This window comes from Priapulus caudatus, unplaced genomic scaffold, assembly GCF_000485595.1.
Source record: "Priapulus caudatus unplaced genomic scaffold, Priapulus_caudatus-5.0.1 Scaffold1571, whole genome shotgun sequence".
Lineage (NCBI taxonomy): Eukaryota > Metazoa > Priapulida > Priapulimorpha > Priapulimorphida > Priapulidae > Priapulus > Priapulus caudatus.
In genome coordinates, this window is record NW_014578632.1 from 13135 (window position 1) to 26312 (window position 13178).

A 13178-nucleotide genomic window follows, 5' to 3' on the forward strand; every position below is an offset into this window, starting at 1 on the left:
TTTAGTTAAAATAGATAGCGCTTAACACTACATACAAACACGTCTACAAAAATTTCTAGACATACTCGTCCGATATACATCATTGTCATCCTTCTAAAAGAAGCAACCATGACCTGCCCGCTCGACCAAACACGACACTACACCGAGCCCTGTGGAGACCGTGGCGCCGGCCTCCCGAAATTTGGCGCACCGTCTCTACCTGCGACGGACAGCGCTTCATACTTGAACACATCGCGGGTCGCGTGCGCATAATCACCCGCGGAAGCTCGCGCACGTACTCACTGAACCCGCGGCGCAAGCGCTTACGGATGCTTAGGATCAACAGCAAAGCTGTGCCACGCAATCTTGTATCATGTCTCTCTGGCTATATGGCCTTGTAATACAAACGTCTACTACCTAAATAGCAAAAAGGAAAGCTCGCAGAACTGACTCAATATGTTAACGAACGAGGAATGAAACTACATGTAATTGTACCTGCGTCGTTTAACATAGATGGAAATTTACATGTCTCCGGGGAGATATAGTGATCCGCTAGAAAGGCATAAAGTCGAAACTCCAAATGCGCTTTAAAATGTACTGCTCTTTACGTGGGGGGACGGGGGGGGGCAGCATCCAATAGCATTAGCAAATGCTATGTTGAATTTTGATACCCTATCGCCATCAAGTGTGAAGAATAATTCCAAAGTGCGCATATATATATAGAATAAACCAGATGAATATATTGGATATAACACAGTACAATTACTATTCACCGTGATTTATTAAAGGGAAATAATGATCAAAATGTTTATTGACATATATAATAATGCCTATCATAACTACAGTACAATGGTAATTTATTTTGCAGTGTCAATAATCTCATTGTAAACGGATGAACGTGCCGAGACAGGGAATCAACGCATCAACTGTCTAGAGTAGGGACAAAAATTAAGGTCTTACTTGGCTACATTCCCTAAAACATGCACAATTCAAATATTTATTACTCGTTTTGATTACCGCTGCCATTTCTTGCAAATCTCGGACTAGCGCCAGTTATCGGCCAATTACTGTTACAAAAGCTAAACATCAACTACACAAGATGCAGATGCCGCTTTGTTTGAATTAGTTGCAGAATGTGTGCATGTGTAATTAAGTAAGTGCACCAACAATTTACAAGTTACCCATTCTGACTAAGGCGCTATTTGTAAATTGATTCTTGCTATAATCAAATATGCCATGGTGTTACAATGTATTCAAATTCAATTTTCTATGTTATAACTGCCTATAGATTCTTATTGTTTTTCAAGTTGCTGTAATCAGTAATATCTGCTGTGAGGTAGAACTATATTTTGCTATATTTTTTTCAGATTGCACGTTTCTGAGCAATATTTTTTCAATGAACCCTTTGAAGTCCCAATCAGGAAGCGGCCATCATTGGCGCTGCGACAGATGTTGATTGCCGCAACGTATTGGACGCGGCGCCGCAGAAAGGAGAGAGAAGCCGCCAAGCGCAAACGCATGATTGCCGACGTGTGCGATCACATCAAGTATAAGCGGAGCGCGCCGCGATCTCAAAATTCCTCCGAATACAATCAGGATCAACTTCAACTGGACACTGCCTTCAGTGACCACAGCTACACAACGTAAGTATTAGAAAAAACGGTAGTTAGTAGAGGTAGCAGTAAATTGCAGAGGATACTAGCTTGTGCTGTGGAGAGGTGGGGTTTTCATCCCGGGTCAGTCGTCGGTCCAGCCGAGGGTTTTCCCACCTGAGTGCGAGGTTTATGCTAAACCACGCTGCAAATAATTCTTTGATTAAACAATTGCTAAAGAGAACAGACACGTAGGCCTGTCAGCATGCCCGATAGTCCTGTCTCTAACCCTTTCATTGTTGAAGGACCCTGCTTTCATCAAATCTCATCTTCTCGACTCCTGCTAATAGTACTTAGCTACATTTTACTGCTAAGACGTTGTACTTGTATCAGTGTATCAGGTATTCTTTCTAATGCTGTCATTGAATGTCGATCCTATGCTTTGTTTAGGGAGCTGAGGTCGCAGGATCCTATGATTGCCAGTCATTGCATCCACCACCCAAGGAGCCCTATAGGAATCACTATCGCCACGCAGCGTAATCACCGGCATAAAGGGACACTGCGAATTCAAGAATGATGCTTGGGTAAATTCTTATACAACATTATAGTGTCTGCCACAAATTAATCAGCTTAATCGGTTACCTGATTAACATCGGATTTTGTCACGATGTGACGGGCTACTTTCTCGCGAGATCTCTTGCGTTCAATAGACACGTTAACAGAATCCGGTCTCTGTGTATGTGGTCAAAGTTTTTAACTGTGATAACTTGAAAGGCTCATAAGTAACACAAACCTGACGTAAGTTGGTGTAGTATAAATTGATTTATCATGCGGACTTCCTCATTGTTCAATGCGTATAATATAAGACAGTGTATGTGGAAATTTTATACGGGGCATTATCATTCTAGCTGTTAATGTTCAGCTCTGGCAATAGACACCTAAAGGAATTTAAAAAAATACATGGTTTTGTGGCGACTTCGAACGTTAACACAGTAACTAACAGTTACGTTTAAGTTAACTTAACTTACTGTTAAGGCCATCCTTAAAAAATTATATGTTTGCTGTCCTCCGACCGACCCACGAAAATAGCCGCGACCCAAAAGCTCCTGAAAACTGTTTTTATGTTTCTCCCCAAGCAAGAGAACCAAGCACTGATGAATCTCCTGCATCATAGAGCTGCTGTGTCATACATCCTGGCACAAGCGCTTCTGCCATGCTTTGTGTGAATGGCTCATATATACAGTGATGGGCAACTGAAGTTTCTTGACTAGGCGTATGTTACATGATTAGCACCCGTTGTATAGGAATGGTAGTTGAGTAGGAGATTAAATTGTCCTCCAGTGAAGTGGTTGAAACCGGTGACCGTGTAATTGTAACTGAGTAATTGTATTGTTATGTTCTTCATTTGCAGGACAACTGTGCAAAGCCAAGACTGTGATAATGCCAGTAAATGAACGAAACTACCACTGGATACTTTGGGTATGACACTTTAATAATAACAGGGCGCGGAATTAGCACTGTCCCACCGGCATATGCCGGCAAATTATTTGGAGGGCCAGTAACATTGGCAAAACACCGGCCCTCCGAGCCGGTGGTTCAGCTGTGTTAGTGAGTACCTATATTTTTATTTATCGCATTAATGGGCAAATAGTCTACATTACTGTGTTTACCTGAAGGATATCGCACCATAATTTATCAACATTTTACAAATTTGAAATCGAGACTGCAAGCGTGAAACATGACATTGAGAAAAACACTTCGGACTTCATTCACGATCTGCATTATAGTCTGTTCAACAGCTACTATGCGATGCTGCACACTACAACATTTTTCGGACAAGCAAGAGTCGGTGAAACAGTCTTATCTTTATTTTTGGAAAAAATATTGTGAGGGCTGGTAAAAAACTGCTGTTACCAGCCCTCGGGGGGGGGGGGTGCAAAAAACACTTGAATTTCATGCCCTGAATAATAATAAAATACAGGTAATCGAGACTTATAACACGGGTTTGTTGCAGCACTTCAAATTTGCGGCACCTTCAGGATGTGCACCAGGCTGCGAGTGCTAAGACTTCACTGAGGAATAGCAAGAAAAAGCCGCTGTCTTCACCTGCGCTAAAGAACAAGCTGACGCATTTAAGACGCACGTGAAAAGTGAAGTGTCGTCGTCTGCTGTATCAGAGGATAAAACCATGTCAGCGCAGCTAAAGACTGGTATGTAATGGTGATACACGAATGAGTAACTCAATCAAAGTGTCTGCGTGTGTGTGTGCGTGCGTGCGTGCGTGTGTGCGTGCGTGCGTGCGTGCGTGTGGGTGGGGGATTAATTATTGGTTAATGGATATTAATTATTGGTTATGGATTAAAATGTTGGTTTTTTGATTTGTAAGTTGTACATAAAAGTTAGCAATGCAATTTTGTCTTCCAATTAGCCTGATGCTTGAATTTTGCAATTTAATGGAGGGATCTTTGTTATACCCGAAACGATCGTGAGAGATTAAGTAGTGATATCGTAAGAATTTAAGGTATGTGTGGTAACGCTCGAGTCGGATGGGGGGAACGGTGTGTGGGTTGACGTGTGCAGAGTGTGTCGGCCTAGCATAGCCAGAGTCACATTCCTGGGCTGTGTAAGCGATGGGGTGTACCGGCGGATGCTTCACGAATGTGTGCTGCTCCCGGTGCATTAGACTCGGATTCTCTAGTCGGAACGGTGTGTGGGCTGATGTGTGCAGTCTAATGTTAAGACTAATTTTAATTATAAATTTAAATAATATAAATATAAATAAATTAATAATGCTCTCAGCTGCCTGCATGTGCATTACATTAATCTTAATTATTGGGGAGAGAATCGCCGATCAGTACTTCACGTCGTCATGGCCTCCAGGCATCCATTGACGCACGCGTTCACTTGTTCACGCTTGTACGTAATGATACGCCGTAATCTCTCGCATCTTCCTTTCTCTCCTATTTGCCGGTGAATCAGGGAGGACGCTACGGTAACAGCTACATGGACCAGATGGGAGCACGTACCTCCCTTCGACAGGCAGCCGTACGATCGACCTTTCCCGTCAGAGCAAAAGCGAGCCGTGAGTGTCGTCTAGTTAGAAGCGGCGTAGTAGCGGTGGTAATGGTCGGCGTGATGAAAGGTTCACATGCGTCGTTTCTCGTGTGTGTAAATGGGCGGCAGCTTGTCTGGCTTAGAACTTGCTATTAGGGTGTAAATCGAGCGTGTAGATGGCCCACGATTTACCGTCCATCACCTGCTAGTTTGCCACGTGAACACCCGAGCAAAGCAAGTGTAACGTAGAAAAGCTGGCCATCTTACAACACAAGTTGTATCGTGAAGGCGGTATCATCATACGGATTGTATCGTGAAGGCTGTATCATGATTGGGATCATATCGTGAAGGCTGCATCGTGATATGGATCAATTGTGAAGTATAAGATCGTATGGAAGATTTAATAGTGCTCTCATAATATCTTATAAAGGTGTATATACGCAGGGATGAGATTTGACAGTCCCAGGGGTCGATTTTGTGAAACGTCTAAATTAGTTGAGAAAATTTGGGAGGGGGATAACAATGTAAAAATTTAAATTATATACCCTCAACTGCTCAACAGCACCTGACTGTAGACTGTAGAGTGTAGACAGTAGACTGACAGTGAAGTATACAGTGTATCTGTTTTTGTGTACCAGAAAAGAAAATCCTCATTCACAGGCTGTAGTAGAGGGGCAGACATTTGAGGTAGCTGATCACGTAACGATTATGCCTGGCCTGGGGGCCGGGTTTACATGTTGCTGTGTGCATGTTGTGTGCATGCATGACTATGCACTGATTGTTCCATTCGCATTGTGTTTTTTTCATTAAAATCTAGTCGCAGCAAGGCAGCTTATGTCTGAGTAAAACAATGCAAGCGACGGGTGGAAACAGAAAAATATCATTATGTCTAGACATTTAATAGAAAAACTTGCCCTATTTTCAGCCCCCTGATTTCCTATTCATAGTTCGTTTGTTCCTTTTGACAACTTGAAAAGGTGATTCAAGAGTCTCCTATAATGTGTTCAGAATAGCTTAGATTGCACCAAATTGCACCATTCTTTTAAAAAAAATTCGGGGGAGCATTCCCCCGGACCCCCCTAGCGTGGCGATGACCTACGGTCCTCGCATTGCTTGCTCCTCTGTTTGCTAATTTCAATTTCAGCTGAAAATTAAATTCTCCAATCTCATCCCTGTATACCAATTATATTTCTGTTTCCCAAGTAAGTGCTCTTACACCAGTTGTGATGTAGGTAATATATTAGTGCATTCATTTATATTTCAATGCTGGCAGTAACTGGAATATAGAAAAGCTCGTCCATGCTACGTATAGTAGGCACGTGTGATCGTATAGTGTGACCAGGTTCGTTTGTACAACAGATACGCGTGCTATTGCACTTAAGTCATAGGCAGTATATTGTACTATAATCAAAAGAATCATTTCAGTTACTCTATTCTTTAATAATCAACATCAGCGTGATAATCATATATAATCATAGGTGCGCAGGCCAATAATCAAATACGCATTACAAATGGTTCATATCTTACGACCTAAGAGCAGCAGGCAGGTCCTCAGTCAGAGATGTTCGGCGGTGACGGTAGCATGGTGACGAGAGCAGGTGAGAGCAGCGCGGTGCTGACAGCGTCGTGAACTGTCGTGAACCTCTTTCTGTTCAAATCGGTCGGTATTTATGCTTCTGGAGTTATGCGTGGCCCGAGCGTGGTCAAGGCCTTGTTGACGATGGTGGTGCAAGACGTGTCGTCATCTCCAACATTTTTATGGGGGACTGAAGGTGAGAAGCTGTGGAAGCCTCTTGAATCTGGCATGGGAACAGCAGCAGAAGCTTCTAGAAGTCCTTCGGAATCGCGGCAGTTCGATTCATGTTCTCATAGTTCACATTTGTCGGCGTTCATTGTTTGTTCTTTATCAGTCGGCATGCGACATCAAGGTGTGATGTCCTTCTATAGGTACTAAACTGTCATCTGCCGTCATGGGTGATAACTTTTACTCGTGTTCCAGTGACTCAGTTTCTTTGGATAGCTGGGTGGCATCCTTCGCTTGTTGCCTTGACTGCTATTTGTCGACTAAAATAACATATGACGTGATGCTGCTTAAGTTAAACGACCCGTGTCGCTAGGTTTTATACTAGGTTAAATAATTCGATATCTACTTCATTACAGGAACATTGTTTTTTGTTTGTTTATAGATGGCATTGCTTGGGAATTTATTTTCGACAGAGAAGAAAGTCGGTGGCTGTGAGGAAATTTTGTATGTCTGCAGAATAAGCCTGTCCTCGTTCCTGTCTATAAAGCCAAGAGGGTACCTTGTCGATGAGGTACGTATATTGCTGATGTACTGGAAATTTTTGTCTACGTAGCTTATGCATCTCGGGTGTATATGCTCAAAGAAGGATTTTATGATAATCAATAACCCTGATAGTATTGGACTTTTCGTGTCGTAAGTTCGGCAGAGAATATTCAAGGCGAACATGAAGCAATTTAGGAGTATTTACTCGCTCGCACATACTCTGTACAGTTCAACGAAGTGAATTCGTGACATCACAACTGCTAACTGTATCATGTACTTTGTATAGGTTTAGTGAAAAACATCTGCTTAATGGAGCATCGTTACTGATCGTCCACCTCTTCGCGAAGTTTGCGTTTGTGGTATAGGATGCTGTGGGCGCGTCCGTGCTTGCATGATATTTAACAGTGAACGTGGATTAAACTGGATATTCGTCAACCGAATCACAACTTACCACATTATAGTCGCAGTTTACGTTCATGTGGAGACTCCACTCTAGGATATGCCCATTGCCCGTTAGTACGTGTAATCTGAAGAAGCAGCGTTCAACCTCACCTGAATCTCGTGTCGCTGGTCTGTGTCTACTCTATGCTTATGTCATTACTGTGCAAGGTGTGTAAATGCATAATGCAAGGTGATGGCAATTGATGGATTCTCTAACTGCATTTGATTAATCACTTTATTGCAACTCGCAATTCGTGACTGCGCATCACAAAGGTCACATTCATATCGATAGATACTTGCAACCACGAGTCTTTGTAGCAAAAAATACATGTTTAGGAAGAGGACTTCTTTACGCATTAACGAAACATGATGTATTTGTGTATAGCAGATGATGCAGTCTTGCGTAAGCTTTCCTTTAAGTATTGCTACCTATTGGGTGCAGTCTAGCGTTTTATCTCAATGCATCTAGCATAATATTCACTAATTATGATAACTGACCAGTTCCAGATGCCATAGTCATTATATCCAGTGTGGTATTGTGTAAAATCAGAATTTTACGTATTTGTAATACTGTGCTTGCTGATATCAATAATCGGAATTCCGGAATAAACGCAACAATGTGTAAAATAGACTTGTACGATGCTGTTTCCGTTCTTCTATCCACGTTTTTGCCTTAGAATTTGCATTTTGAAATACTTTGCCCGCTATTATTTGCGGGGAAATAATTTGCCCGCTATAGTTGCTTAGACGCAGTTAAGCCACTTGCCACTCCTTCTCTCTCCCTCTCCCCAGGTTCCCAGCCAAGAGAATTTATTTCGAAATAATAGGAGAAAGAGCGTAAAGAAACTTGGTAGTAAATACATTTCGTATTTATTTACAATGATTTTTTTACTGAGATGTTCCAAATGCCTGTGGAGAAAATGACAACAAATTTGCCAAGCGCTACTGATTCACAGTCACTTGGAACCTTTCAATAATAAAATGATGGTAAATAAACACGAAATCTATTTACTACCAAAACTCTCTCGAGTCTAGTCTCTACTCTCTAGTACTCTACTCTCTTTTGCCTAAAAATTAAGCACGTAAAAAAATGGTGGTGACAAACACAGATGAATGATTACAGATTAGTGGCATCCAGGTAGAGAGCTTGATTATCTTGATGACAGGAACTGTCTTGATCAGGTTGTAGCTTCCGGAGTAAAGCAGGTCAACCTAAAAGTAATATTACATTTACTGCTAGCTTAGCGGTCGTGTGTACCAAAGGCGTCGGAAGCAATAAAATAGTGCCGCGGCTTTCAGTGGCGTACCCAGGATTTTCTAAATGGGGGTGCTAGGAGCACGCGAAGGGGGGGTCTGGGGGGCTCTCCCCCATAATTTTTTTGAAATTAGCACCCCTCAGATGCGTTTTCTGCGCGAGCATGGGGGGTCCGGACCCCCTGGACCCCCCCACTAGCACTACTTGCGTTTCGTTTTCAAATGCTGTTGTGTACACGCGTGACGTTACCCGAAATGTAATAGGCTGCATCATAGCTGCCCATGTGTTTTGTCTACATTTCGGGTGACGTCACGAGTGTACACAACAACATTTCAAAATGAAACGCAAGTAGTGCTAGCACTTTGAGGAATAAATGCATAAGTACATGGTGTAAAGTTGTGGAAAGTGTTCAAAAAGATAGGTAAGATGTCTATTTAGATAAATAAGTGTTAAAAAGCCCGATCATTTTTCGTGGAAGCATTGGGGGACAGGTGCAGTTACGAAACCTGGCATAAAATGTTCTAGAGCCTGCGGCAACTGTACGCGGGCTATAGTACTAGAGCTAACCGCACGCTAGCTGCTGCTTACTGACACATAAATATATAGCAGGTAGGAAAGAGTGCTGCCAAAATTACATGCTGTAAATTTACATAAACTGCGCAACAGGAGCGAACGCGAGAATTTCGTCAAGCTTTGTGTGATTTCGCGTGACACAGCTCGGTTCCGAACACAGACAGTATGTTTTTATAACAAGTGAACACTGTTCTTCAAATAGAAACAAAGATGGAGTAGAATGGTTGAATATTTGTGTTGTATTCGTATGGAATCAAGCGTGCATCGAGCGAATTTTGGCAGCACACTTTCCTACCTGCTATATATTTATGTGTCAGTGTGCAGCAGCTAGCGTGCGGCGGCCAGCATGTTGCAGATGAGCATTTGGACGGCATTTACAGGAAATTGTCGGCAATAATAGGTGAAAGAGAGTAGAGAAACATTAAGACTTTGTAGTGATGTCTTGATGATTGATTATAATCGAAAATCGATCGATTATAGTTTCAAATTCGATAATCGATTATGAAAACAAATAATCGGAAATACCAAAACAAACAAACAAGGAACTGTACTCACGATGTGTGAATTGATATGACAAGTAGTGCACAAGTCCTGCAGGGGCCGTTGTCAGAAACATCATAAAGTTAATGCTAATTGCTAATGTTAATGTTACGATAACACTTACGACTAATGTTAATGCTACGAGAGTAGCGTTGACAGAAACACATCGTAGCTACGAGCAAACTCATGATAACAGGAACTTCATAATCGATCACAAAATTCAAATTCATACACATTTATTGTACATCACAGTAATTTATGCATATTATGATGGCTAACCACATATAAATAATTTTTGATGAAAAATGACGTGGTCATGACGTGGTACACTGCCTACACTATTAGAACAGAAACAACTTACTTATATAAAGAACAAGTCTTGATCATGTTTGTTTAAAACTTTTAATGTTTTAATAAAGGCATTTAAACGATTTCTTTTTAAATTGGTTAAATACTGTATAGGAACAGACATTGATATACATACAGCAACCTTCACAGAGTTAATACATGATCATAAAACATGATAATATTGAATGCAATGTGTAATTGTATATACAAAGTAAGATTAAATTAAATCTATGCTATTATTAACCGATTATCCGATTATAATCGATTATCGATCGGTTAAGGGAAACCGATAATCGATTATGAAATTCCAGCCAATTCCCATCACTAAGACTTTGGTAGTAAATAGATTTCTTATTTATTTAGCATTATATTTTATTGAAACGATCCAAGTGCCTGTGCATCTAAACAGAGAAGTTGCTCCGACCACAGGCCCCTGGAGGCTCAAGTTTCAAGAAGAGTATAACAGTGAAGCGGCGCTTTGCTCTTATACTCTTCTTGAAACTTGAGCCTCCAAGGGCCTGTGCTCCGACCTGTGATTGGAGGATAAAAATAGAATTCGTGACGTTTCATTTTCATTTTGGCATTTAGTCTATGAGCAATACCGCGCGTACATATTTGCTAATTAATTAAGCAAATCGTGCTTAAATAAACTCAAAATTTACAGAGATTATAGCTAAGATGTATTTGTGGTGAGCTACAGTGTCATTGACACTTTCATTTGTGGTGAGCTACAGTGTCATTGACACTTTCATTTTCAGATTGCACGTTTCTGAGCAATATTTTTGCAATGAACCCTTTGAAGTCCTAATCAGGAAGCGGCCATCGTTGGCGCTGCGACAGATGTCGATTGCCGCAACGTATTCGACGCGGCGCCGCAGAATGGAGAGAGAAGCCGCCAAGAGCAAACGCATGATCGCCGACGTGTGCGATCACATCAAGTATAAGCGGAGCGTGCCACGAAATTCCTCCGAATACAATCAGGATCAACTGGACACTGCCTTCCGTGACCACAGCTACACAACGAAAAGTATTAGACAAAACGGTAGTTAGTAGAGGTAGCAGTAAATTGCAGAGGATGCTAGCTTGTGCTGCAGAGAGGTGGGTTTTTTATCCCGGGTCAGTCGGTCTAGCCTATAGGGTTTCCCCACCCGAGTGCCAGGCATATGCTAAATCATGCTGCAAGTAATTCTTTGATTAAACAATTGTTAAAGAGAGCAGACACATAGGCCTGTCAGCATGCCCGATAGTCCTAGCTGTCTCTAACCCTTTCATTGTTGAAGGACCTTGCTTTTATAAAATCTCATCTTCTCAACTCCTGCTAATAGTACTTGGCTAAATTTTACTGCTAAGACGTTGTACTTGTATCAGTGTATCAGGTATTCTTTCTAATTCTGTCATTGAATGTCGATCCTATGCTTTGTTTAGGGAGCTGAGATCGCAGGGTCGTATGATTGCCTGTCGTTGCATCCACCACCCAAGGAGCCCTATAGGAATCTCTATCAGCATGCAGCGTAATCACTGGCATAAAGGGACACTGCGTTTTCAAGAATGATGCTTAGGTAAATTTTTATACAACATTATAGTGTCTGCCACGAATTAATCAGCTTAATCGGTTACCTGATTAACATCGGATTTCATCACGATATGACGGGCTTCTCTCTTGCGAGATCTCTTGTATTCAATAGACACGTTAACAGAATCTGGTCTCTGTGTATATGTGGTCAAAGTTTTTAACTGTGATAACTTGAAACGCTCATAAGTAACACAAACCTGACGTAAGTTGGTGTAGTATCAATTGATTTATCGTGCGGACAGCGGACTTGCTCATTGTTCAATGCGTATAATATAAGACAGTGTATGTGTAAATTTTATACGGGGCAATATTATTCTAGCTGTTAATGTTCAGCTGTGGCAATAGACACCTAAAGGAATTAAAAAAAACATGGTTTTGTGGCGACTTCGAACGTTAACACAGTAACTAACAGTTACTGTTAACCACAACTTTTTTAAGGAGAATAATGATCAAAATGTTTATCAGGGCACAAAATTCAGATTTTTTTGCACCGGCCCAGAAGGCTGGTAACAGCAATTTGTTACCAGCCCTCACCATCGTGCAGTGTCACCCCCTAGCGGCGAGAACGTGATGCTCTACTACCGTACTCGGAGTTCGTATATAGCTATATCTATCTATTCATATCTTTTAGATCTCAGTCGGAATAAGAAATAATTAATCAAAGACATATATTTTTTATCGGAATATGTACCTATTTACACTTAACGGTGAGATGTTTACGTAAACGGTAGATTGCTGGTGCGTAATGGTGATACACGAATGAGTAATTCAATCAAAGTGTCTGCGTGCGTGCGTGCGTGCGTGCGTGCGTGTGTGGGTGGGGGATTAATGTTGGGTTTTTTATTTGTAAGTTGTACATAAAAGTTACAGCAATGCAATTTTGTCTCCCAATTAGCCTGATGCTTGAATTTTGCAATTTAATGGAGGAATCTTTAATTGTTATACCCGAAACGGTTGTGAGAGTAGTGATATCGTAAGAATTTAAGGTATGTGTGGTAACGCTCGAGTCGGATGGGGGAAACGGTGTGTGGGTTGACGTGTGCAGAGTGTGTCGGCCTAGCATAGCCAGAGTCACATTCCTGGGCTGTGTAAGCGATGGGGTGTACCGGCGGATGCTTCACGAATGTGTGCTGCTCCCAGTTCATTAGACTCGGATTCTCTAGTCGGAACGGTGTGTAGGCTGATGTGTGCAGTCTAATGTTAAGACTAATTTTAATTATAAATTTAAATAATATATAAATTATATTAATTTTTGTCTAATTCTTAGCATGTGCAGTAGCATTTGCTTGTATAGATTGTCGTTATTATTTGGATAAACAATATTCAGTTCAGCTTTAAAAACTGTCCTGTGCTCTTGCTTGAGATTGCGACAGGGTCCAAAATGGCACAAAGTCCATAAAATATATTATTTCTATGTAATATAGATGTATAGCTCTTCAGTATGAGATATACTTGAGCTCTTCAGCTTGATATCATCAGCTTCATGTAGATGGCGATAGAGGGCGCGATAAGCGATAACAAAATAGCATTCGCCAA

General features: G+C 41.4%; 1 protein-coding gene across 1 annotated transcript in view; it reads left to right on the forward strand.

The window, feature by feature from the left end:
- Positions 1 to 10949, forward strand: part of LOC106817031 (ubiquitin-like-specific protease 1) — a 16437-nt gene extending 5488 nt beyond the window's left edge. The window contains exon 9 of the mRNA XM_014821683.1: positions 10828 to 10949. Coding sequence (XP_014677169.1) covers positions 10828 to 10877 — 50 coding nt within the window. The 3' untranslated portion in view covers positions 10878 to 10949. The remainder of the gene's footprint in view (positions 1 to 10827) is intronic.
- The last annotated feature ends 2229 nt before the right edge of the window (positions 10950 to 13178 follow it).